Raw genomic sequence first — 24,628 nt, 5'->3', positions numbered from 1 at the left:
AGTCCAGTGTAAAAGGGCAACTGTGCAATCTAAAGTAATTTAGATTAAAAAAAAAAAAAGGTTGATAGCTTTGTATCAACAATCTTGAGTCGCTTGAGTCGAAAAACTAGAGAACTATAAACCAACTTTCCTTGTACAATACATTTTGAATCGTCTTCAATATTACATTGCTTTGGTGTTTTTACACACCACTGCTACACATGGCTACCCGAATGTTGCAAAAGTAACTTTAAACTAGTTTAATTTGGTGGCTGTATGTAGACTGTGACATGAGCCCCCCTAGGTAAGAAAGGCGGTGGGATTGTTGCTGAGTTATTGTATACCCCTTCAGTAGTGAAATTCTTATGATCTGTTCCATGACACTTCCTTTTAAGAGGCGGAAACCTCGAGCAGAACCAGACTCAATGGTGAGCGGCCATCCGCCAATGCAGTGTTGGGTTTAGAGAGAGAGAGAGAGAGAGAGAGAGAGAGAGAGAGAGAGAGATTGAGAGTTGCTGCCTTCAAGTGCCCTCCTATAAAGTATGATCTTTATGGTTAAAAGGAATAACTTGGTAATAGATTGGCCAGAGAAACAAGAGAATAGCCAAATTAAATACATGCGATTAAGAGGGTCCCTGAATAAAAAAAAATCTAGTTTAAAGACCTTCATCATACCCGTTTCGTGCTTCTGTGGTGCGTATTCCTATATGAATGTTTTCAATCAAATCACCACACACCAGATCTAGGTTCAGGTAGTAGTCGTAGAAAGGCTAGGAAGAACAGGGACTTAATATAGTCCCAGTAGTTAGGGCTGCAAGAAGCAATTATTTCCATCAATTTCCATCTGTTGATTATTTTTTGATTAATCGATTTATAGTTTTGTCTATAAGATGTCAGATAATAGTGAGATTATTGTCAGATAATACCCGTCACAATTTCCCAGAACCGCAGGTGACGTCTTCAATTTGCTTATTTTGTCTGGCCTACAGTAGCCTTCAAATCCAAATGATATTTATTTAACAATGAAATAGAACTGAGTAAAGGGGCAAATATTCACATTGGAGAAGCTAAGAGCAGAGAATATTTGGCATTTTTGCTTGAAAATGACTTAAATGATGAATAAATTGGCAGAATTGTTAGTGGTGGCGACGACAAAGGACTGACGACCACTGTCTCGGAAAATGTTCACTTTCCCAATGTTATTTTGATAGCAATTATATTTTTTTCCGACAGTGTCGTGGAGGCAGCATGAGGGGGGGGGGATTCTCAAACGCCTCGTACGTAAACATCCTTGCGCACACTACTTACCCACGATGCAGCGCGGTTGCATACAACATAGCCATCTTGTCAAGAGTGACTGAGTGAGGGAGGTAACTGTAGGCGCTGTTTAGATTCTCATTTGTTTTAAAGCGTGAAATTTAAGAGCGTTTTCCTCCCTCGGCCGCGAAGTAAGCGTCGCCACCGAATGACTTCAAGCTCGTGAAGTGAGTGAGTACAAAGGACTGCTTTCGGGAAGATGTCTCACATACTTGTTCCGACGTAGGGGGAGTGTGCAGCAGCCAGTTGGCTTGACTTGCTAGCTAGCTCAGTGAGTGGAGGGCTGCGGGCCCTCCTCAGCCTAAAGTAGCTCCTGCAGCTGGGCAACACACTGCGACAACGGCCGTTTGACAACTGCAGAACCGGGACATTAGCAGGCCGGTCCGGACTGGCCGAAAGCTCTGGATCAATCATCGAACAGGCTGAAAGCCGCATTGCTGGACAAGACGAGACGAAACGAAGTGTGGCGTTGCGTTATGAGCTCATGAAACGCAACAGGAGACCGAGAGAGGAAGAGGGATGGCGTAGATTCATCTCGATTACATTTAGCTAGGCTGAGTAAAATATGTAAGTGTGCTGTTTAATATGATCTGAGCTTTTAGAAGCTGCAACCAGCTCGTCCCTTTCTGACGGAGGATAAACATAGCCATACGGGACTTGGAATCAGGCTCTCAATATGTCGAAAATGCCGGCCAAGAAAAAGAGCTGTTTTCAGATCACAAGTGTGACTCAGGCCCAGGTGGCGGCTATAGGTGCCACCGACGACACGGAGAGTCTGGACGACCCAGATGAGTCACGGACTGAAGATGTGTCGTCGGAAATATATGACATGTCACGGGCTGAGTACGAGCCTGTGTGTGACAGAAGTTCATCTGAAGAAGCCCTGAATAATGTTGGAGAACCAGAGGCAATCGGTGTTATGGCAGCATCACACATACCTCAACCCGGTCAGCTGTCTGCGCTGTCAAGCAATCCCACTGTGGAGTTTCGAAAAGTTGGAGTGTTGGGCTCCACTGAAGGTGGTCAGCAGCCGCTGGGGATTGGCGTTACACCTGGTTTACCCTTTATCACTCAGCCTGGGGCAATGCAGCAACAGCCTGCTCCAGCAGCCAGCGCTGGGCCAGCCAGTGTGTCAGTAAACACATCCCAACCTGCTGCAGTGACCAGTTCAGCTCCTCCTGCCACCTCCACGGTGAGTTGCACTTCACGCTTCAGGGTCATTAAACTCGATCATGGTACTGGAGAACCCTTTCGAAGAGGCAGGTGGACGTGTACAGAGTTTTATGAGAAAGACTCCGAGGGCTCTGCTGCTGTTAGTAGGACTGTAGATAGCATTAGGCATGCCAGTGCAACACTGGACCCTGCTGCAGACCGAGACAGTGGGCTCGGGCATACAGGAGGATCTGTGGTTGCCCCAGCAACGCATTCAGGTCAGGGCCTGGGCTCCATGGCAGATGCTTCTCTCTCTTCATCCCGCATGCATTCAGTAGAGACACTACAGCAGCAGCAACAAATCCACCATCAGAACTACAGCGGCCAGCAACAGGGTGTTAGTGGGTCGACCACGCATAGTGCTTTCTCCAGCAGCAAGCCTACAGCTGTCCCAGCTCAGCCAACAGTGGGAGGTCTCCAGCCCTCTGCTCCCCAGAGCACGCTGCCTGTCGGACAAAACGGCCTGCCTCAATCTGGTGTCCACATACAGAAGTCCCCCATCATGCCTCCTTCAGCCCAGCTTCCTGTGGGCCACCACCTGACCAGCCAGTCTTCTGGACTGCTACAAAACCAGACCGAGTACTATCAACAGCAACAGCCCATTTCCATGCAGCCAGCGCTTTCCACTGGTCAGTCCCTCCCAGTGTCCAGCCTCTCTGCAGGGCCACAGCCTGTGGGACAAGGACTTGCTACGGTCTTGCCTCCAACGTCCGGTGGGGCTTCTGTGCTAAGTCAGGTTGGAGATGCTGCAGCAGGGGGATCTGTACCTACTGGACAGCCAGCTCCGGGCCTCTTGCAGCAGCACACTGGAGGAATGGGAGGTGTCGGAGGCTCCATACTGGTTGGTGGATCCACTTTGCAGCAGCAGACTGTGAGTCAGTATGCAGCTGCTGGACAGCCTCAACCCCACGGCCTCCACCCTACATCCTCTGGTGTACAAAATGTGCCTGCCATCGCAGTGAGCTCCAGTGTGCCCACCACTGTCCCCACTGCTGTGCCCAGTGCCTCCAGTGCAGCCATGCCAAATGTGACAACCTCCAGTTTGCCTCCAGGTCAGATACCCCACAGCAAGACTCCAGTAGCTTTTGGGGTGCAGGGCCTCTCAGCAACTGGATATGGACATGTGGAGGGTGGTGGTGGTGGAGGGAAGTCAGAGGGTCCCGTCAATGCACAGTCTCCTGTTATCTCTGGGAAGGAACCGGTGAAGTCCCTCATGCCTGAGAGCCTGCAGCTCGCCACCCCGACTGTCAACAGCCTGTTTGGAATCCACATATCTGTCGACGGGGATGTGGACAGGTAACAGTTTCTAGATCTTAATGTTAAAATTGTCATCCCTGTTGTGCATCATCACCATGCCTGTGCAACATTACCCATAATACACACCCTTTGAACAATCACATACAGATAGTGCAAGGCACAGTTAGGCCTTGCACTATTTCAGTGTACAGGTGGGGAGAAGCTTGTTATAGAGGGCATGTTTGGCAATTTGCTGTGATCACAAGAAGGTTGCTGTGATCAAAAGAGGCCATAGCAAAGGCAATGAGTGTTTTAGTGTTGGTCATTTAGTTTGTCAGATGAACAAACTGGATTTTCCCCCTAGTTTCGAGGAGGTTTGGAGGGAGGGGAGTGCGTGGAAGGAAGAGAGAAGTGGCACACAGGAAGGAAATTTAATGTTTGTTGTTTCTCATCAGGGCCTAAAGAAGTAAGTGGAGTGTAGCATACTTGAAGAGAACAGCCATGGCTTCCACTGCATAGGCAACAACATGTTAAACATACACATGACTCCTGTAATATGGTGTTTCCTTGTGTACAAGGGTGTGTATTTGTGTTATGTGTGTGGAAGCATTTTGTTGCAGGTCTGATGTCTCCAACCTCCTTTTCCTCCCACTATAGCTATCACCCTCCAGGACGCTGTATGAGGTGATGGCCTTGGCTGCAAACATCAAAGATGTGTTGCAACTAGCTAAGCTACTGTGCTTAGAGTTAGCTCAGCTTTCTGTTAGCTTCAGGTTACTCCTGGCCACTCTGTAAATGTGCTGCATGCCTGACCTTTTAATAAGTTAGCTGCGCCGGAAAATACTTTCTAATACAAACATAGGGCAGAGTGTGAGATTTTGTGTTGCCACATTTATGATATCATGGTTTCCACTCAGAGCCCCATCAGGCTCCCCTCAGGAATGTGTTTACAGATGATTTTAGAGTATTGGCAGAGATAACCGTTTTAGCTTTGTACTATAGATATTATGTTGCTGAATGGTTCTTGAGATTGCACAGACTCGGTGTGTAAAGCCGCTTAATAATTTAGGTTTGGTGGTGGGATGGCCCAGAAAAGAAAAACAAAATAGTGATCAGAGACTGATAAGACAGACACAGAGGTTGTCCACCCACATGTGAAGAAAAGTAGTGCCAGTGTTCTGCAGTCTGCATACCATGTCTGGTCTACATTCTGGTATGTCTGTAAGAGTGTAAATGGAAACCACTGAGAGATTTCAGGCACTGTATCATTTCCGCTCATCCATGCCATCTACTACAAGGGAAACTAAGCACTAAAACTCTGGTATTGAGAGTGAGATTACTTTTGGAGAGGAAGTAAATGCCATGACCTATACCACCTCATAAAAAGAATGATAACGTCATCTGAGCCACATGCACACAAATGTCATATTTTGCCGTTTACAGATGAAATTAAACCACAATCTGACATACTAACTGAATTATTCTTAAATCATAATCCAACATTTCAATTCTTAAACATCTACCATGATGTCTGCTTGGGTTGTATTTATCTGTATGAATTTTTAGATTTAGTGTAAATCCACTTATAAGGAGCATCTATTTTTTTTTTCTCTGATTTCTAACTCCAGAACTTGAAGTTTTCTTCGGTGTCAAGGTATTCCAGTGATAGTTGTATGTGCATCCACGGTTACATTGCAAACAGGAACTTCTAATAGCTAATTCAGCATACTTTCTATGGTGCCAGTTTGTCAAAATCTAAACAAATACAGGCTAAAAAAACAGAGCTCAAGTTGTATTCCACAACTTACTGAATCCGTGGTGACATTTACACCATATCAAAGTGTCAGGATTTGAAAACTCCTAGACTAAAGTGGCGAAGTTGCTTCTGACACTGGCCATACATTTTACAGGCATCACCCCATGGTCCTGTATTAATTGTAGTGATAAGCGGGTCAAATCAACGGGCCAGATACAATAACTAAAATCCAGTTGTTTTTAGAACACCGGCATAAACCTGTTCCTTTCACCTCATGCAGTCTTTGCCACACGTACCCCCCCCCACTCTCAACCATCCCGCACCCCGTGGGGAGATGATCCTCAGTTTGAAAAGCTAGACTATGGAAGAGTTATTCCTTTTAGGTTCAGGTCCAAGGTTCAGACAATTTAAACTTTTTTAAATTCACATGCTCCTCACATGCTTTTAAATTAATTTTTTTTTAGATATATTAGTTTAGATATACTTTTATGCCAGTTGTGCCATTAAAAACATTAGTCAGGTTTGTGACAATGCAACTGACATCAGGCAGTGTGTTTTTGGAGTACCTATGTATTGCTTGTGAGAGGAACCAGCTTCCAGGCCGATAAGAGCAGGGGTCTCTTACGACAGCCAAGCCCTATCAGACATTGAGCAGTAGTCCTTCCACTGTGCTCCTATTCTGCCGATAAGAGACCTGACAGTGGGGTGTGTCATCCAACTGTGCTTGTCACGTCGTGGCCCCTTTCTTTTGCAATACAACGTGGGCTAAATTAAACACACACCCAAATGTGTCGTAGGCATGCACACTCCCCCTGTAAGAGCTGCGGGCATGTTGAACAAGTCACCCACAGCCCTAGCTGACTGGTGTTTTCAGCCCGCTGCTGCTTCATAGTTTTTCCATTGGTGCAGCATCAGTGCGGTCTATGCTTTGTACCTACTACCCCACTGACTGACAGACAAGGCATGACAGTTGTTTATGTACAGATGAAGTGCTAAATGACATTCCTTTGCAGCAGTAACTGTGGTATGCTCAAAAGAGGTGGAGGAAGCTGCAGAGTAAAACTTGTTGTGCCTCCCTTCAGCAGGCATTTTAGCTATGCTCGATACAACCCCACCCCCAGCTTTTTTTGTCTTGCTTAATTTCTACATTTCCACTTCACTGTTTATTTTGTCTCTAACTACCCCACACAACAAAAACATTTTCATTTTCTCCTCAAATGGACTTCTTTAGTAGCTAATATTTATAATCTGTACAACACAGAACGATATTATATGTGAATGCAGTGTGCTAACACATGCACACAGCTTTGACTGCATGTTACGGAAGGTTGTACACTTTCCACAGCTTGCACAACCTGGAAAACCTCTCTTGGTCATTTGGTAATGTTTGTCCCTTTCTTCCTCCACCCTGTAGTTTCCCCTGCAAGTAATTAAAGCAGTGGAGATACAGACTAGAGATTGAAGATGTTGTTCTCATACTTAGAATATGATTTGCTCAGCTTAATGTTTCCCAGATGGCTTCCACAACTGAAGGTGTAAAATAACATTGGTTGATTTGTCATAATGTCTTTGTTGCACTCACAGAGGAGTTGCTTCTATTTTGTGGGGTAATTTGCATAAATGTATTGCATCTGTAGTCTGTGTGTAATTGAACTCATGCTGTGAAGGTATGGTTTATTGTCCTCCTATAATGGGAGCTTACGTAAAATCATACTCTGTAGGAGAGGGGAGGGGACTCCTGGCCTGCGATGTAGTGGAGCAGTTACTGTCACTGTGAATTGAGAGACTGTGTCTGTGTGGGTGGATGAGGGGTGTGTCTTTAAAAGGGGAGGGGTTCACTCAGTGTGTGCACAAGTATCTATGTTGGGGGTGGGGGCCACTCACTGAGGAATCGAGGCATTACTTTTGGACAAATTCACCATAGGCATTAACAGCTTTTTTTTCATTTTTAGTCATGGTGGAAGTGTGGGTGTATGTGTGAGAGAGTGACACAGAGAGACAACATGCACCGCAGGGTCTTTCCCTCCCCTCTGTGACCTTTGCTTTACTGCTGTATCCTGTTTTCAGTCAGAGTCCCTCACACTGCTCTCCACCTTCTATTCATTTAATATTCCTTAGCTCTCTCCCCACTTCCGCACTGGGGCTCTCTGGTCATATCATATGACATTTGGTGGGCACATTTTATCCAAAGTGCCTCACAGAGGTAGAAGCTCTTTCTTTCTTTTTTTTTTTTTTTTTTTTTTTTGGACATCTTTGGCCTCAATAGTAATCAGAGTTCTAAACTTGGCTACCACTATTTATGCTGTAATTGCTGTAACTGTATTACTCAGTTACCAGTTTCTAAGTACACCTAGCGAATACTAAAGCAGTCCAAGACAACAGCCCTGCAATAAATCCTACCTTCATCAAGGATGTAGTTTTTTTTTTTTTTGTTTGTTTTTTTTTTTAAACTGCGTTATATACTGAAAGGGGTTTTCTAATACTTCTCAGTATAATGCAGTAAAATTCAACAGCACCCTAAATTATAACCTCCAAAATGACCGTAAAGTAGAGTAAACCCAAACAGTTTCAACAAAAACGGAATATTATAATCTTTGTTAAGGATTTATTGCTGCTTCTGATTCATTTTAATTAGGTATACCTAATAAAGTGGCAACTGAAGGTATTTAGCAATAGTGTAATAAATAATGTTCTGCTCCTGCCATGAACTCTTTAACCACTGACTGTGTATGGGATATGTTTCTGTGTACACTAGTCAAGTTGTTCATCTTCTCTTTCCCTTGCCTCATCTTAGCCTTAGAGCTATTTTCAAAAAGAAAGATATATTGTTCTATTTTGCCCTACATTACTAGTCTGAATGTCTGTAGGCTTTGCTTCAGTCATCACCCCCACCCCAGGTATGGAGGCCCTCCATTGTTCTGACAAGCAGAAGAACGTCACTAAGCCCAAGGTTTTAATGGCTTGTTTAACCGGAGATGTGCTGTACTGTGTTGCAGATAAGCTTGGCTGAGAATATGCTCGTTATCTTGTTTTTGGAAAGTCGTACTTAAGTGACTTGAAGGATTACCAAGATTCCCTTTTCCGCTGTTTTTTACGTCTGCCTTTTCACCAGATGGGCATAAACTAATAATTATTTTCATGATATATTATTTTTAATTAACAAATGTGTGTCTTCATATTCCTTGTTTCATCAGTCAATTAACTTTTCTGAAATAACTTAAAGGTTGGTACTGTCACTTCTTCTGGCAGTTATTTTCATGTAATCATCTACTTAAAAAGTTAGGTCCTTGGACATATTTGGGGACCAGTAGTAGTACAAATCAAGAGCCACTAAGATTAGTGTCTCCCACCCACTCCATGACGTGCTGGTCAAACAAAGGAGCACCTTCAGCGGAAGACTCATCCCCCCCAAAAAGCACCACAGAGCGCTACAGGAAGTCATTCCTGCCTGTGGCCATCAAACTCTTTAACTCCTCCCTCTAAGTGTTAGTCTGTATGACCCTAAGTCACTAAACTGGACATTGATCATTACATCTCTGCAATATTTGACATAATTGTGCAATATTCTGTGTTAATACTCCTGTGCAATATACTCTTCAGTTTAAAATTCCCTATTTATTGATATTTATTCATACCTCTATTACTGCTGTGCAATATCCTCCGTCTCATTATAATCTTAATAAGCTACACTTAACTTGGCAGTTCATGCACTATTACTTTATACCATATTATTATTATTATCATCATCAACTGGTAAGCCCACTTTGTACTTCACACTTATTTATTTTATACTTATACCCACTTGGTACTCTGACCTGTATTATAGTGTATTATATAATTTTTTTTTTTTGCTTAGTACTTCTTTTCCTGTGTGCACTGACGTGATAGTGAGCTGCTGTAGCAAAAGAGTTTCCCCTCGGATCAATAAAGTATTTCTGATTCTAATTAGGCAAATAAAGGTAACAGATTAAAAAGCGACTGACTGATAATTTTTGCATCTGATTAGACAACACAATAAACATGGAGGAGGTTAAAGTCGGTGTTTTTCTTCATGACTTGTAGCTGCCGTATGACTGTTTATGACTGCTGTTTCAGTCAGTGTTGCAAAGGAGGCTTACAGTTCTGAAAGCGTTAGGATGAAATGCAAGATGCTTGTCTCCAGGCACACATCCATGTGCTGACTTTTTCTTCTTCTTTCTGTCTCGTTTAAAAGAGTACTCTGCTGATTTACCATTGCATTCCCATAACATAGTCAGAGTCACGATGGATAGTTATACAAAAACCTGTCCTTGTCAAAACCTGGCGCCCACATTACCCACAATGCTCCTCGACTGTTCAGTCAGAGATTCTGGTGTGTTATGGTAGTAGCAGCTAATGTAGCCTCGAGCTGCTAGCCTCAAGCAGAGAAGAGGAGTGGGCTACAGAGTCCTGGTAAGCTCTAGGGATGCACCGATTGTGGAATTCGTGGCCGATATTGATGTTTAAAATAACAGTTTGGCCAATACCGATGTTTTTTTGTTGTTGTTGTTTATTTTGTTTGTTGTTTATTCCCCCTGTTGTGCCAGGGAAACAAAGATATCTTCATTTTTTTTTTAATTGCTGAACTGTTTTAAAGTCATTCAGCCCTTCATTACAGTATCTTTGAATGAGCATAAATTCAGTCATACAAATGCTTCAAAGGCCTTTTTAGCCTGCTATACAACAAATACAAATAACCAATGCAAAATCGATGCGACACAACAGATACACATCTGCCACTGCCATCGGTGAATTGTCATCTTATTTGCCTATAGCAGTCAACAAGGCGAATGTCAGCCGATACCGATGTCCGGCCGATATATTGGTGCATCTCTAGTAAGCTCAGTTCTTTCTAACTCCACACCCCCAGATTTTTCTCATTTTTAAACTTGTAGTCTTCAGCACCAAGCGACACTGACAGAAGTGACATCACTTGAGGATATTTTATCAGACTTGGCACCGCTCCGTCTGGAGCCTCAAAAGGTTTTATACAACTTTTTCACACATGCAGCAACACTCCCCAAGACCTGTAAGTACACTTTGATGTGTAAAATCGGTGGAGCTCCCCTTTAACACATTTATGGCAATGAAAGAATTAGCAAGTAAACTTTAAGTTTCAGTTTAGTTTCTCTCACTTGCTGTCCTGTTCCGTTTCTCTTGTTATCTCATTATCTAGTTTTTTTTAGTTTTGGGAAGTTGGCTGCATAACTGTTTGCTTTTCAGTTAGTAAAAAAATAAATAAATAAATAATCCTGGTCTTGATATTTTGATACTACAAACAGTGTTTGCTTGTAGCCTGAATGCATTCTGTACATAAGGCAGCTTGTGTTAGATGAGTTTCCACCCCAATAGTTCTTGGAAGTACCCTGTACCCTCGTCTACAACCCGAAACCTGCTGAAACTCCCATAGGGCAGCTGAAATCTAAATAGTTTTGACCTACTTCTGCCCGGTGGCAGATCGATGGATGATGCCGAGAACCTGAAGCCTCATGATCACCAACAGTGGGAGCTTTCAACGCCATCCTTTAACCTCATCTTTCCTGTGCCACTAAAGCAATCACTTTGTTAAATAGAGGGTTTGCACTGGAAATCGCTTTGCTAGCTCACTGTCAACTACTCCACTGGCAGTGGAAACATAAGAGAAAATATAAGCATCCCAAGTCAACCAATCGCAGTTCCGTAGCTGGCCACCGTAGCTGGCATAGCCCCAACCTGTAGTTACGTTTTAAAGTGTCAGCTTTGGTGGAGCCAATGCATGACGCCTCTGCAACACCTAAACACAGAAGTGAAAATCACTTTTTTCTGTGTACTTTCCTCTCACTCTTTGTTCTCTCCCATTTTCTCTTCTTGCACTTAACTTCCAACATAACCCCCCCCCCCCCATATCACACAGCAAGGTCATTAAGGGGTTCAACACCGTGAAACTGAACCTTTTACGTGGCCACTGGTTTGCAGCGCAGGCACACTGAAGGAAAAACCATGTGTCATGCTCCAGCTAGATGTGTGACATCAACCAGCAAGAATGCTGCCAGGTCGTTTGCTTTGGGGCACTATCGGGCAAAGCCTGAGCATGTGCAACCACCGTTTTTGTGTCAGGGCAGCTTATGTGCTCTGAGAGAGAGAGGTTTAGAAAAAGAAGAGAGGACTTAGCTCTTGTGCTCTGGTGGGTTACTCCCTTGTCTTTTTGTCCTGTGGTCCTCACACACCACACTCTCTGTTTTTGGGGGAGACGGCACTTGCACCACTGCTGAACACACTGACTAGTTGGTTCACAAAGACAGGCTTTCATAAATGGATATTGACATGTTACATTTCAGAGTTACAAAGAGAGCCATTGAGAGCCGAGTGTTTGCTACTTGAAAACAGGGAATGATGACTCCTCCAGTTCTTACCTCGTTCATGAAGAGGTTGCTGGACTCCAAGTCATCTGACCTCAATGATTTCAGCCGATAGCTGGTTTTGTACAGAGCTCTGAGTTTTAGCTGTGAAAAAGGTGTCTGTGTGTGTGAGGGAGAGAGAGAGGTTTTTCTTGTGCCGTTGCCCGCAAAGTAAAATTAAGCAAAGGCATAGGAGGAGGTTTGTGAGAGTGTTTAGTCATGAGGAAATGTGACAAAGGGAGTTTGTGACAGATATTTCTAGGAAAATAACCTTGGCTGCTATAATATTCACACACATGCTGTAAATCAACTTCTTATTCCCCTGTGGTGTGTGTGTGTGTGTGTGTGTGTGCATGTCAATGTGCATTTACATTTGTGTGAATGTGGGAGAGAAGCAGTTAGCTTTGAAAGGCACGAGCCTGGAGTAGATTAAATGAGTGTGGATGCATGTGCGCGCGCAAGTGCGCGCAGGGGTCAGTGTGGGGATTTCCTTTCCCCTTCCCGAATATACATCCCTTGGCATAGAACACAGTGTACTTGTAGCTCATCACCAAGTATGTAGGAGGTAATGTTAAAGCACGACAGTATTTGAACCAAAAAAATGAACAAATTTCAGCTTGAACAAACTAGAAATTTCTCAATACAATTCACAAACGGAGAAGGATTCTTATGTCTTAGCTGAAAACCAGAGGTTGTGGGGGTTTTTTTTGGAGGGGGGGGGGGGGGTCAGACTGTGTGTTTGGTTGTGAGGAAAACAACCTAAACATGAGTGATGGCAAACATACTGTAGGCGAATGGCCTGTTAGGGAGGCCCCTAAAGTTTATGAAGCTGTCCCCACCTTTGAACAAACATTTCTGTGTTGAGGTGAAGACTCCCTTTCCCCAGCCCCTTTGCTTTACTCCGTTTGAATGTCCGTATGTATTATTGAAAGCTAAGAGCCTTTTCTCCAGCCAATTTAACTGCATGAGACGAGCGAAGGAGTTTTCTGAGGGGGAATAAAGTTCCGCAAGGAAACATTTCTAGGTATCAAACTTTATACTGCTTTCACAGTTTGAAACTCCTGATCTCTGTCTCTTCTCTCTTTCCCTGAATGTGGTTGACACAGGAACCCCTCCAAGGCTTTCTACCAGGCCTTCCAGTCTGGCAGCAGATTAAGGGACTCAAAGGCCCACTGTGATAGGTACAGTACTGAGTTGGACTGGACAGGCCTGCAAGAGTGTAACAACATGTGTGCAGTGTTCAGTAGCAGCAAGCTTTGCTTTCTCGATGTGCATGGATTGAGTTTCGAAACAAAGCCTAGCAGCAAGCGCAGGATTGGCCAATAGACTTCTCAACAACATCTCTGTGTCTCTCTGTAATTTTCTCCCAACTTCTGTGTCTGGTGCTTTCTTTGACGCTATCTTTCTGTAACAGTATATTTTGTCTGTGTCACTTAAAAATTCTGTTTTGTTTACTGCCTGGGTGTTATTTTCACAAGTTTGGCCACTGTCTCTATTGTCTTATTGCTGAGATCTTGGAGACAAACAACAGAACGGAATCCAACAGAGCAAGCAACACTGAGTGGTCAGACAGTTAAACAGATTGTAAACGAGGTCAACCGAATTACGGCTGCAACTAATGATGATAATCTGAGAAATATTTTCTCAATTAATCGATTAATCATTTAGTCTATAAAATGTCGAATATTGAAAAATGTCCCATCATTTCCTAGAGTCCAAAGTGAAGTTTATTAATGTCTTGTTTTGTCTGACCAACAGTCCAAAACCCAAAGGTAATCAGTTCACACTGATATAAATCAGAGAGGACGATAAATTGCTCAGACTGATACATTTGCTGATATTAGCTAATTGCCCCTCGTAATCAGTTATTTTAAACCCTCAAATATCTAAATCGATATTGGCCTCAAAAAAACAGTATCGTTCGGGGTGTTATACAAAATTGATTGAAATGACTCAAGCAATCCATCGATTAAAAGAGTAGCCGATTAATTTCCTGTTAGATTAGATTCTGGCCGATCTAATTGTCCGTTACACTGTAAAACTTTGAGCCCTTTATGTACAGATGAGATGATTAAAGTTGAAGTAGTGCTGCAGTCTATTAGACATTTTGAAGATCATTCACCTGAGTTTTCACTTCCCAGTAAGTAATCTGGTACAACGCAACCTGTCTGACCGTCTGACTGCTCATGTCGCTTGCCGCATTAGACGCCATTGTAGTTTCAACATCCCAAGATCTCAGAAGGTAATTTGTTCGGTAAAATGTTTTCATGCTTTACAGAAAATGGCCGAAACTATCATGATAAGACTGTTGTTAGAAAAAAAATCTGTAATATCCTCAACTTTCAAGTGAATGAAAGAGGCTGAAGAGTGTGTGCATGCTATCTGTAACACAGCCTGAGTGCGGCCTGGTTTCTAGTGCAACACACTCTCCACTGTGCCGCCGCTTCTGTCTAATGACTTTTATTCACAGTTACTTATTTTAAATTCATCATTGAGCTATTTAAATGATAAATGACACTGTAGTATGTGGACTTGTGCTCATACAGACATTTGGTGACATACTGAAACTGTTACTGTCACTGTAGAGGGAGAAAGTGCCTTCAGCATTTTTGTCTTTTTACAAAAAGAAAAAGGGAAGCACATGAAACCATATCTGAGTGACAGGAAATGAAACTGTTTTTAGAGAAATATACAGCTGACACACAATCACCAGCCACCGAGGGACTGTACACACACACACAATAATTTCAGTCAATTTGCTGCCTCAACTGCCACGCTCTATAGATACAGATAAAACATTGTAATGTCATTATCTAAACTCAATAGCTGTTTTACTTTTATTCACTTTCAGTGTTTTCTGTTCTCCATTTGCCAAATTGAAGGTGATTTCCACTCAACAGAAGGCCGCAAAATAGTACTGTTATGAGCCCCATGCTTCACTTCTTTTTTTTATTTTTCTTTTTTTGTTTTTTGAGTGGTGCTGTTGTGGATACACTGTTCTGCCAAGGGCTGCTTTTGTTTCCATGGAAGCAAAGATAACCAGGGCTTTGTTTGAGACTCTGTGTTTGGTAGATCTTGGCGATGGTCTTTGGTATTGACCGTATAGACAGTCAGGTTTATTTGGGATCATGTCCGAGGCAACCTGATGAAGTAGGTTGAAAGAGGTTGTGAAAGTCAAAATGTGCTAAAATATACATTTTGGCAAAAAAAGACACTGACTTTGAATTTCCTTGAATTTTTTATTTTTTACCATAATTTAGTTATTTATAAGTCTGGAAATTATGTCAGACCACATGGTCAATTATATAATAGCACCTCTCCTGCAATGTAGAGGAAATGACATGTATAGAAAAGTATGTTTGTGAAGAAAACATGCATTTAATATACTCGAGTTTGTTTACAGGGAAATCTTTCTGTCTCGTACTTCCCTAAGTTTATTTGACTGCTGCAACTTTACTATAATATGTACTTGAAGCCTCACCAGCTGCACAGTAGAACTATGTCAGATCCATTGCAGGAGGCTGTTGTTAAAATAAGAGTCCCGCATATGGGCATCCTCGTGGCTCACTCGGCACGTTACTGGCAGAGGACCTTTCGTTGTATGTCATCCTCTCCTGCGCCCCCCTCCCCCCATCATTCATGGCTTTATGTTTTTTCTTAAAAAGAAATTGTACAGTATATACAACTTAGCCCATTCAACGGCATTTTTTAACTTGTATGTATATGTAGCAAAATGTATGTATATGTGCTGATATTTAGGGGTCCAAGCACTGAACTTACTAGAACCTCACTGGAGTTGTTAATTTTATTATCCTGATTCTTCTTCCACTCTACAAGCATCTTGGTATAAGAGTTTAAACAATCAAAATGTACAAATAGATTCCATAGTACGTAATAAGTCAAGGGATGGCAATGACATTTTGTTGGTCGGTCCAGAGTGAAATATCTAAACAACTATTTGATGGATTGCTGTGAAATTTCATGGTTCCCAGCGGAAGAATCTTACTGACCTGGGCGATCCCCTGACTTTTCCTCTAGTGCCGCCATGTGCATGCTGATGTTAGAATTTAGCACAAAGCACTGCTGTGCCTAAGTACAGCCTCAAAGAGCCGCTAGCGTGGCTGTAGACGCCTAGTCTCGTTTAAAAATGTGCAAAATTACTCAAATTTTTCTGTTCAAATGCTACCAAATTTGATCCACAGATTGATAATATTTCAATGACCAGCAAAATGGTGTGATTTTTAGAATTTTGTAACTAAAATTGACATTAACATAAATTAGTTTTTACTGCATGAACCACGCAACATTTTAATAGATGATTAGAATGACTTGAACTTATTTCAGAGTCTGAAAACCGTAGAAACCCTATTCAGCTTTTTGTGTACTTAATTTTGCTTGAGTTTACCTATTAGCTTTTCTTTTCTATTGCTTACTCTGTAATTAGACCCGAGTCATGCCATTCAAGTGTTTTGACGCTTGCATGGTTGTTGCTTTAGCACTTCCTCATTTGTTCTCTGCTGGCTGACTACCGATGCCCCACTACATGCACAGCTGTGCGATATAATGTAACAGAAATGGTGGAAGTTGTCAGGTCTTGGATAAAATGAAAGTAAATATATGCACATCTGATCTGTGAGTGTGAAAAAGACATGCTCTGTATATTTTTGGTGTTGATTTTACTGTCAGCTGGTCCTGTATGTCTGCATTACAAAGCCACATACTACGATAGAAAAATAAAGTCTAGATTGTTAATGACCAGAATGTACGCCTTTATAATTAGAGGTATTTGTGAGTCATTTGTGTCTAGGTAAGATTGACTTGTGCACCTGTTGTCCTTGGCATATGATCAGGCCATGCCTCTTCACCGCTGAACTTGTCTTATCATGTCTCAGGCAGACTTAAATAGACTTAGCTTTGTTTTTACTGTGTTGCTGAAAGAAACCTGCTGCTCTTAAATATGCCGGCAGTTCTGCCAGAGGCGAGGAATGGCAACTCACCGATGTTCAGATGAGTTATTAACCCTCACTGCTCCACCTCCCCACACTCCGTAAACTTTTCTGCCTCTAATGGACTTTTTTATTGACATTCCTATTGTACAGTTAACACTGTATGGGAAACACCAAACTCTATCCGGAGCTTATAAACGTCAGTCCTGTTAATGTGGAAGGTGACGTTTACAGAGGCGTTGGTTGCATAATCAGTGGCAGAGTAAGTTCAAACCCTCATTAGCATTCTGTTTCATCTCAGCCCAGCCCCTAGCCCTCCGGGGCTTGACCTTACTTACATCAGTAGTTACAGTATTTACTGTTTGCTTTGTAACACTGGAAAAACAGAGAAGAGGCTTTACCATGCATTCAACATGTTTTGTATTGAAGTCAGGCGCTCAAACAAGTTCTTGGCTTTGACATCTAAAGGCTTGAGCAAGATCATGTGTGTCAGGAGTGGTGCTTTAACAAGGCACACTCGCTCTTGAGCACCAAAACACTAGTCACTCAAATTGTGGTTTCCAAAATATCCCCCCCCCCCGTGCCAGTATTTCTTGGCTTGGGGCACTAGATGGTATCCTAATATGGTTTTGACTTGATTGTTATTCCTGCTTGCTTCAATGTAACTAGTGCATTTGCAGCTGAAGTAAAGAGTAGCCTTCCGAACCATCATGACTTAACAAAACGATCTCACCCAATTTGACTTCAGGAAGCAGAACTATAGTTAATCATAGAGTCTTGGCTCTGGGCACTTTGAAAATCTGTAAAATCACTGAGAAGTATTATTGTGTTGTTGATGTTTTCCAGTCTCCATAGTTACAAACCCATCACTAGCTTATCACATGTCCCAGTGACAGTACACATGGGTGTTTTGAGTTTTCCTCTTTTATTCCCTGGTTTGATCTCAGCAGTGTCAGTCCACTGCATTGTTGATTCCACTGAATCCATTTGGAAGAAAACCACAAGAGAAAATGCATCATACCCACTTTTTATTAATGGCAGTGAGTGGTAATTCACAGTCATTAGGACAAGGAACTATTACACAGTATCGCTTTCAAGCTTAGATCACAAAAGAGCTGAAATGATTAGTTGAGTAGTCGACTGGCAGAAAATCTTGATTTTTCATTAATTGTTTGTTATAGTAAACGGAATATCTTTGGGTTTGGGGTTTTGGTCGGACAAACTTTGACAAAACTGCATTCTGGGAAATCATAATGGGTATTTTTCACTGTTCACATGAGGTTTGGGCCCAAACTTCCCTCCCCTCCATGAAATCGCAGCTTTGGTCTGTTTCTCCTATAATCCAGGGAGCATCTGCCCTTTGTTGTCAACGTCCAGAAACACTTGTGTGAAGCCTCTTAGAACTTGTGTCTCCAGAACAGCTGCCTTTACAATGTTTTAACAACTGCACTCATTCTTAATTTTTCCATCTGTCTCATCTCTGTCCTGGTTTACTGTTTGTCTTTCCAGCTATCATTAGTTAAATCATGTACACCAGACTGTCATCGCTGAATAATCCCGACATCTGAATGTGGATCATTGGTAGAGCAGTCCCACTTGATGATCAGCCAAATGTTCAGCTCACACACAATGTGTGGTGTTTTAATTCTTGATATACTGTTCTTCATTCTCTCACAATGTGCACTCTTGCACACAATAGACCATGACAACAATTCAAATTACTTTATAATAACTAATAAGTATAAGTATTGTGCATTCTCTTGATAGTTCGTAGCACAATTTCACCCAAAGTAAAATGTCTATGTAGGTGTGTTTTAAATGATGTAGTAATTGTTGGGAAAAATCTGTCTTGCTGCATTTTGCATTTAGACAATGCAGTCAAAGTGCTCTTCTTTCCTTTTATTTGTTGTACTTGCAGCAGCTTACAAAGCCATCTCTTATTTCTTGTGCTTGGTTTGATGTCAAAAAAGGTTACAGATATGTTATTCTATGGTAGAGCATGTTTTTGCCGGTACTGTCTGAAGCCACAGGTGTAGGGTGTAGCCCAGAGAGTCCATTCAGAATCTGTACTTTTATAGAGTGAGAGATTCCTCTGGCACAGGCCTATTGAAAACTCCTGTTAGGGAGGAAAACTATGGGAGAGCCTGTGTGTGACGCCTCGACTAAATGAAACACACATTTGGTACAGGGTGAAGCTGAGGGTGATGCAGTTTTTTGGTTATGTAACCACTTGTGGGTGGTCACATAATGTGGCCTATAAGGGAGAGAAAGAGATACTAATGAGTGAGCACTGACAGCTGAATTGTGCATTCAGTGATGGGTGTGTTGTCTGTCTGTATACGCTGATTGACACCATGTGTATCTTAGTCAACACATGTCTGTAGCTCATGTAAGACATTGCCATATCTGACAGAGATCAAAGGCAGGAGTGTAGGACAAGGGATGTGAGTGACTGTTACTTAGCAGCAGAGGTATGGGGAACATTCCTTCCAGCATTCTGATAACAATCTACCGAGTGCTTCCGCTGGTCTCCCACACATAAATTGGATGGTGTTGAAGAACAGACCAGAGGGAGTCTATAGTCAGCCTGATGTCTGGTATTGGTCTTCTAAATCTTTAAAACAAGGTGATGCTTTTCTATCACCCTTTATTAATGTAGGCGTAAACCTACATTTATGATTCTTATTATAGCCCCAGTGATATTGGAGTTTTGAGACCAATAAATCAAGAGGCGGATCAATATTTGAGAGTTTAAAAATCCAAATACTGATATATCAGTATGGCAAACATTTTCATAAGGAATCCTTAAATTTATTAGAGTTTTGACCAAGATATGTACTGAGTGAGACATTTTACAGTTGGAAAAATAAGCTTGTCATTGCCCTCTGGTGGAGAAACTATTCAATGGTGACACTGTTTCTAAATGATCAAAACACATATTTGGTATTTCTTGTCACAAATACAATATTTACCAATATGGATATATCTGGTCCAGACTGAAATATCTCGTCAACTATTGGGTGGGTTTCCAAGAGTTTTTTTTTTTTTTTTTTTTTCCTGACATTCATGGTTCTCAGAGGATGAATCCCAGTTACTTTGGTGATCTCCTGACTTCCACTCTAGTGCCACCAGCAGGTCACTTTGGTTTATTAAGAAGTACCTGCAAAACTGACATTCTCATCAACCTCAGCTGTACTTTAAGTTTAATGCTAAGCGCTAATTAGCAAATGTTAGAAAGCTAATGCGGCAAGCTAAGATGGGGATAGTACACACATAGCTGCTAAACATTAGCACCACGAATTGCTGGCCATAGACTGTTAGTCTTGTTGTTGGTGCATTTTAGGCCCTGAATGAGCCTGGCTGCATGCTGTTTGACCTGATTTGATCCATCACCACTGTAGTTTAGTAGTATTGACAAACTAACTGAGCTAAAAACAGTTTCTATAACATTTGTCTCACAGCAGTTTGGATCCCACAGTGAAAATAAATTTAAAAAACGGAGAGACTAGTTGATTGACAAATTGTAAATGTCATTATCCCTCACGTGGTAGTATCATTATAAAGGTGAATTTAACAAAGATTTAAGAATACATTTAATTTAATAAAATGTTGCTTGAACTTTTTCTGTGTTATCAGACTACCCGTTTATTTGGCCATTTGTGAATGTATTTATTAACTAAGTTAACTGTATTAATTGCACGAGGCCCCCATACACACCCAGTTACTACTGTTACCAGTCATTACGAAGCGGGCGGAGCAGCCATGTCAGAGATATCTCTCCGCCCCGCTGTCAGTCCGTCTGACTTCTCCACCCGTCGGTTCATGTTTCATCATTCTAAATGTGGTCACAGTTACCCCACTGAACTGCCTCCGGTGCGCCCCGGTGGCCCCTTTTCCGCCGCTACCTATGTAGTTACAGCAGCAGTCAGCGCCATCATGCCGTGCACGTTTTCCTACAAACCACCGTGCTGCGCCGGGGACCCGACCCGGCACGCGACGTGCGAGCCGCTGCTCTGCTATCGGACACGCCGCAGGTAACGAGAGGCGGCCGGTGTCATGCCGAGCTCTGCCTGCCTGCAGAGACCTGCAGCTAAAGCGAAAACTACCAGACATTGTAGTGATTTCTAAAGCAAAGTACTGTTTAAAAACCATTTAATCTTCTTTGTCTGGTTCATCAGTGGAGATAAATTACCTGAAGTCTGTAGTTAATGTTTGTGTGTGTGTGTGTGTGTGTGTGTTGATCAGACTCAGTAGTAGTAGCATTTCTTTGATGGGTTTGTTCTGAAATTTACAAGGTTACATTTGTTTTAAGCATAGCATTTCAGTTATACTAAAATGTTATTCTTAAATGAGGTTTTTAAATATGGAAAAATTAATGTTGGGTGTCAAATTCACTGTTAAGTCAAAATTGAGCACAAAGTATGTGCTGATAACTCCGCAGATCTCAGAGTACCTGTTGCTGTGTCAGCAAAGTGCCTGGAAATACAACCCATTTGTGATGGATTTAAAGGAGTTGGGCCAAAGAAATGGGCTCATCATAGCTATACATTCATAAATGTTCGGAGAATATATGTGGGTATTAATCCCAATATTTCAATATCTCTGTGTTTCTATCCATTGGGATTGCAGTCATTGGAGACATTACCACACCTACAGTGAATATGGCAGTTTCACAAAATGATGCATTATGTGCACTAACTGCCCTGCTGTGTTGCCTGCAGCCAAGCTTCTCTCATTTCTCCTGTCACTTCAGTGACCTGACGTAGACTGGAGTTATAATGTACATGGTATGACCAAGAGTGGTGACAGGTTAATTTATATGATCTGTCCTAGATTCCTGGGGCGAGCTGATTAATTGAGCACCAGTGCCTTGTCTGTTTTTTTTTTTTGTTTTTTTTCAGGTTTGGGGTTTTTATTTCATTCATTATGTGTTTCCAGTTAAGATTCTTGTTCATTTGCGTGTTTTCCAGTATTTTCTGCTTTTACCATCTATTGTGGGAAAGACAAGAAAGCAGAAAAAAGTGTGTTGAGAATAGAAAAATGTCTGGAGTTTTTGAATCCTGAAAGAAATTATGAAACCTACTAGATGAATTCTAACAAACGTTATCTGTCTTGTCTTTTTCACAGGGCCTCTGGAACCAATGTTGCTGCCATTGATAATAAAATTGAACAGGCAATGGTGAGTAATCCATTTACCACTGATCATACTCTCCTCTGAGTAAAATTTAGTCTCACTGTTTAACTTAAAATGTATGAAGTAGGTAGTCAGTTACATGGAAAGACAACATCAGGGACCAGAATCCATACACACATTCACTACTGTATTGTGGTGCTGAATTGAAGTCATTGGGGTCGACCTTTCTTCTTTATATTCTTGGTAGTTCCTGTATCCAGCTCTCATGCCAGTCTTGACTTATTTTCATGTTTTTAGAACCATAGGGTCTTTATATTTCTGTTTGTCTTTGCCTTGAAGCATAAACACACTGAATACACAGCAATAATGAATACAAGAACAAATGTAGCCTTTAGCCTTGAGCTTCACTCTGATGTCCTTGTCTGAACATGATAAATCAGCCTCCGTGTGACTCTACTTTCATGTCCTATGTGTTGTTGAGCCAGTGGCACATTTCATATTATGCTCTCCTCTCCTGCAGGACCTGGTGAAAAGCCATCTGATGTATGCAGTGCGTGAAGAGGTGGAGGTCTTAAAGGAGCAGATCAAGGAGCTGTATGAGAGGAACTCTGTGCTGGAGAGGGAGAACGCCGTGTTGAAATCTCTGGCCAACAGCGAGCAGCTGTCTCAGCTGTCCAACCAGTCGGCCACCAGCTCTGGCACCACGCCTCCCCAGCAAGGACTCAGCCAGCCTCAGCCTCAACAGGCCCAGCCTCCGCTTCAAGTTCAGCCTCAGTCCCAGCTCCAGCAGCACCCCAAACCCCAGCAGCTCGATCCTGGCCAACAACAACTGCAACCCAACGTCACCTCCGCTTGAAGTGCATCTGCCCTGCTTCTCATAGGGCAGAAAAAAAAAAGAAGAGCATCTTCTCTGCAACTTATTACAATTAGTGTATGTGAAATTAAAAAGAAGGAAAAAAACAACTTTTGTCTTCTTAGCCACCAGCTTGACCACAAAGTACAGTGTTTGTACGTGTGTGTGTGTGTGTGTGTGTGTCCGGGTGAGTTAGCAAGCAAGTGTGACTGTGAAATGTTAAGTGTGTATGCATCTGTACGGTGGGCCTTTCCAGTGTTAATGCAATCATCGAGAGAGAGAGAGAGAGAGAGAGAGAGAGAGCGAGAGCGAGACAGAGACAGAGACAGAGAAAGTGTGTGTAGAGAGTCTCGGGGAAGGTCGGGGTGCCGTTTTTCATCTTGGCTAAGAGGTTGACTGCTGGGTCCATGCTTGTAGACAGGATGTCTTGTCTTGGACCAGGCCCAAGCTAGACCGGCCTGCGACCTGACCTGAAACCTGCTCAAACCGTGGGTGCGGAAGGGGAGGGGATCACCTCACATAAGGGACAAACGGGGAGTGATTGTGAAAAGAGAGCGATTATTTTTTTAAATGAGCTAATTGAGTGGATAAAGGGGTATTTTTAGCCTTGCTGTTTCATGTTGTAAAGTAAGAAGCGGAAGAGAGTCTGTTTTTTTTTCGGAGCGCCACACTGCTGCCGTTACTTTTACATCAAGTCCCACCCTTGCAATGGTCTTTTGAGTTCTGTTAAGTGTTTTATTTATTACAGGGCTGCTATTTTCATAAATGAACAATTCCATGAAACCTGTTAAACAGTAGCCCAGTGACTCATTTCCTCTTTTCTTTTACAGTGTTTCAACAGTTTGGCCATACTTCTCTGGGGCAACGCTTTATATTTAATTGTCAAAATGTAGGCAAAAAAAGAAATTCTGACAAATGTTTAACACTAAATCAAATTTTACTGCAATTGCCAATTCATTGCTCAAGTCAAGATCCAGTATGAATGTACATTTTTGTATAGTGTAAAGTATTAAGAGCCTTGATGGGTGACTCTTCACCTGTTGACATCAAATCTTAATGTGAGCCTGAAGATGGCATTTGATGAAAATTCAATTCTGTTGGTAGTTTTATCTAAAAGTGAATTAGTATTGCCATGCCCCCACCCCCCCTTCATGTTTTTTCCCCAGTGTTTTTCCTGAAGGGGCCGGGGGGGGGGAAGCTGTGAAATCATACAACCTACTTTGTAACCAAAGATGCAAAGCTGTGTAGATTAATTATTTTTAAATGCACACTCGTATTTTTTTTTGTTACTTCCTCCTTCACAAAATATTTTGTTGCTGTTTCAGCATGTTCTGCATGATCTGTAATCTTCAAACCACTTTCTTACCTCATTTTTATTCCGCACTCTTATTGTAAGATAGTCTGTGAACAGTGTAAATGGGGAAAAATGATGCAGTCAGACAGAGAGGAAAATAACCTAGTGTTACTGACACTAGTCACAGAAAAATGAAGTGAGCCATGTTTTGTTCATTTAAATGGTGTTTGAATTTCATATGCCAATAGTTTTGTTACATTGCAAATTTTAATGTATTTAAATAAAAGCAATATTCAGATTCCAAAATGTCTGTTTCTTATGTTACAAAGTTCCAGGAACAAGTTTAATACAAGATACTGGAAAACATTTCCTAGTGTTATCATGAAACCTTTTATTGGAAAACTATCTGAAATGTGCCAATTTCAGGAGGCTCAAATTGCTCTAGATAAAGCATTGAATTTGAATAGATCCTCTTTCTACCGTTCATAAACCAGACACCAGGATAC

General features: G+C 42.0%; 1 protein-coding gene across 2 annotated transcripts; it reads left to right on the top strand.

Moving 5' to 3' along the window:
• Positions 1–1,289: 1,289 nt before the first annotated feature.
• LOC122886392 (TSC22 domain family protein 2-like) lies at positions 1,290–24,428 on the top strand. Of its 2 annotated transcripts, XM_044218520.1 has the most exons (4): positions 1,290–3,804; positions 13,002–13,076; positions 21,969–22,020; positions 22,496–24,428. In XM_044218520.1, the coding sequence occupies exons 1-4, from the start codon at positions 1,973–1,975 to the stop codon at positions 22,829–22,831; spliced, it is 2,295 nt and encodes a 764-aa protein (XP_044074455.1). In that variant the 5' UTR covers positions 1,290–1,972; the 3' UTR covers positions 22,832–24,428. The 2 variants fall into 2 exon arrangements, with proteins under 2 accessions (XP_044074455.1, XP_044074457.1); XM_044218522.1 differs by lacking the exon at positions 13,002–13,076.
• The last annotated feature ends 200 nt before the right edge of the window (positions 24,429–24,628 follow it).

The sequence above is a fragment of the Siniperca chuatsi genome, linkage group LG13, assembly GCF_020085105.1.
Source record: "Siniperca chuatsi isolate FFG_IHB_CAS linkage group LG13, ASM2008510v1, whole genome shotgun sequence".
Classification (NCBI taxonomy): Eukaryota; Metazoa; Chordata; class Actinopteri; order Centrarchiformes; family Sinipercidae; genus Siniperca; species Siniperca chuatsi.
The sequence above is the reverse complement of the archived record's forward strand: the minus strand, read 5'-3'. Positions and strand labels throughout refer to the sequence as shown.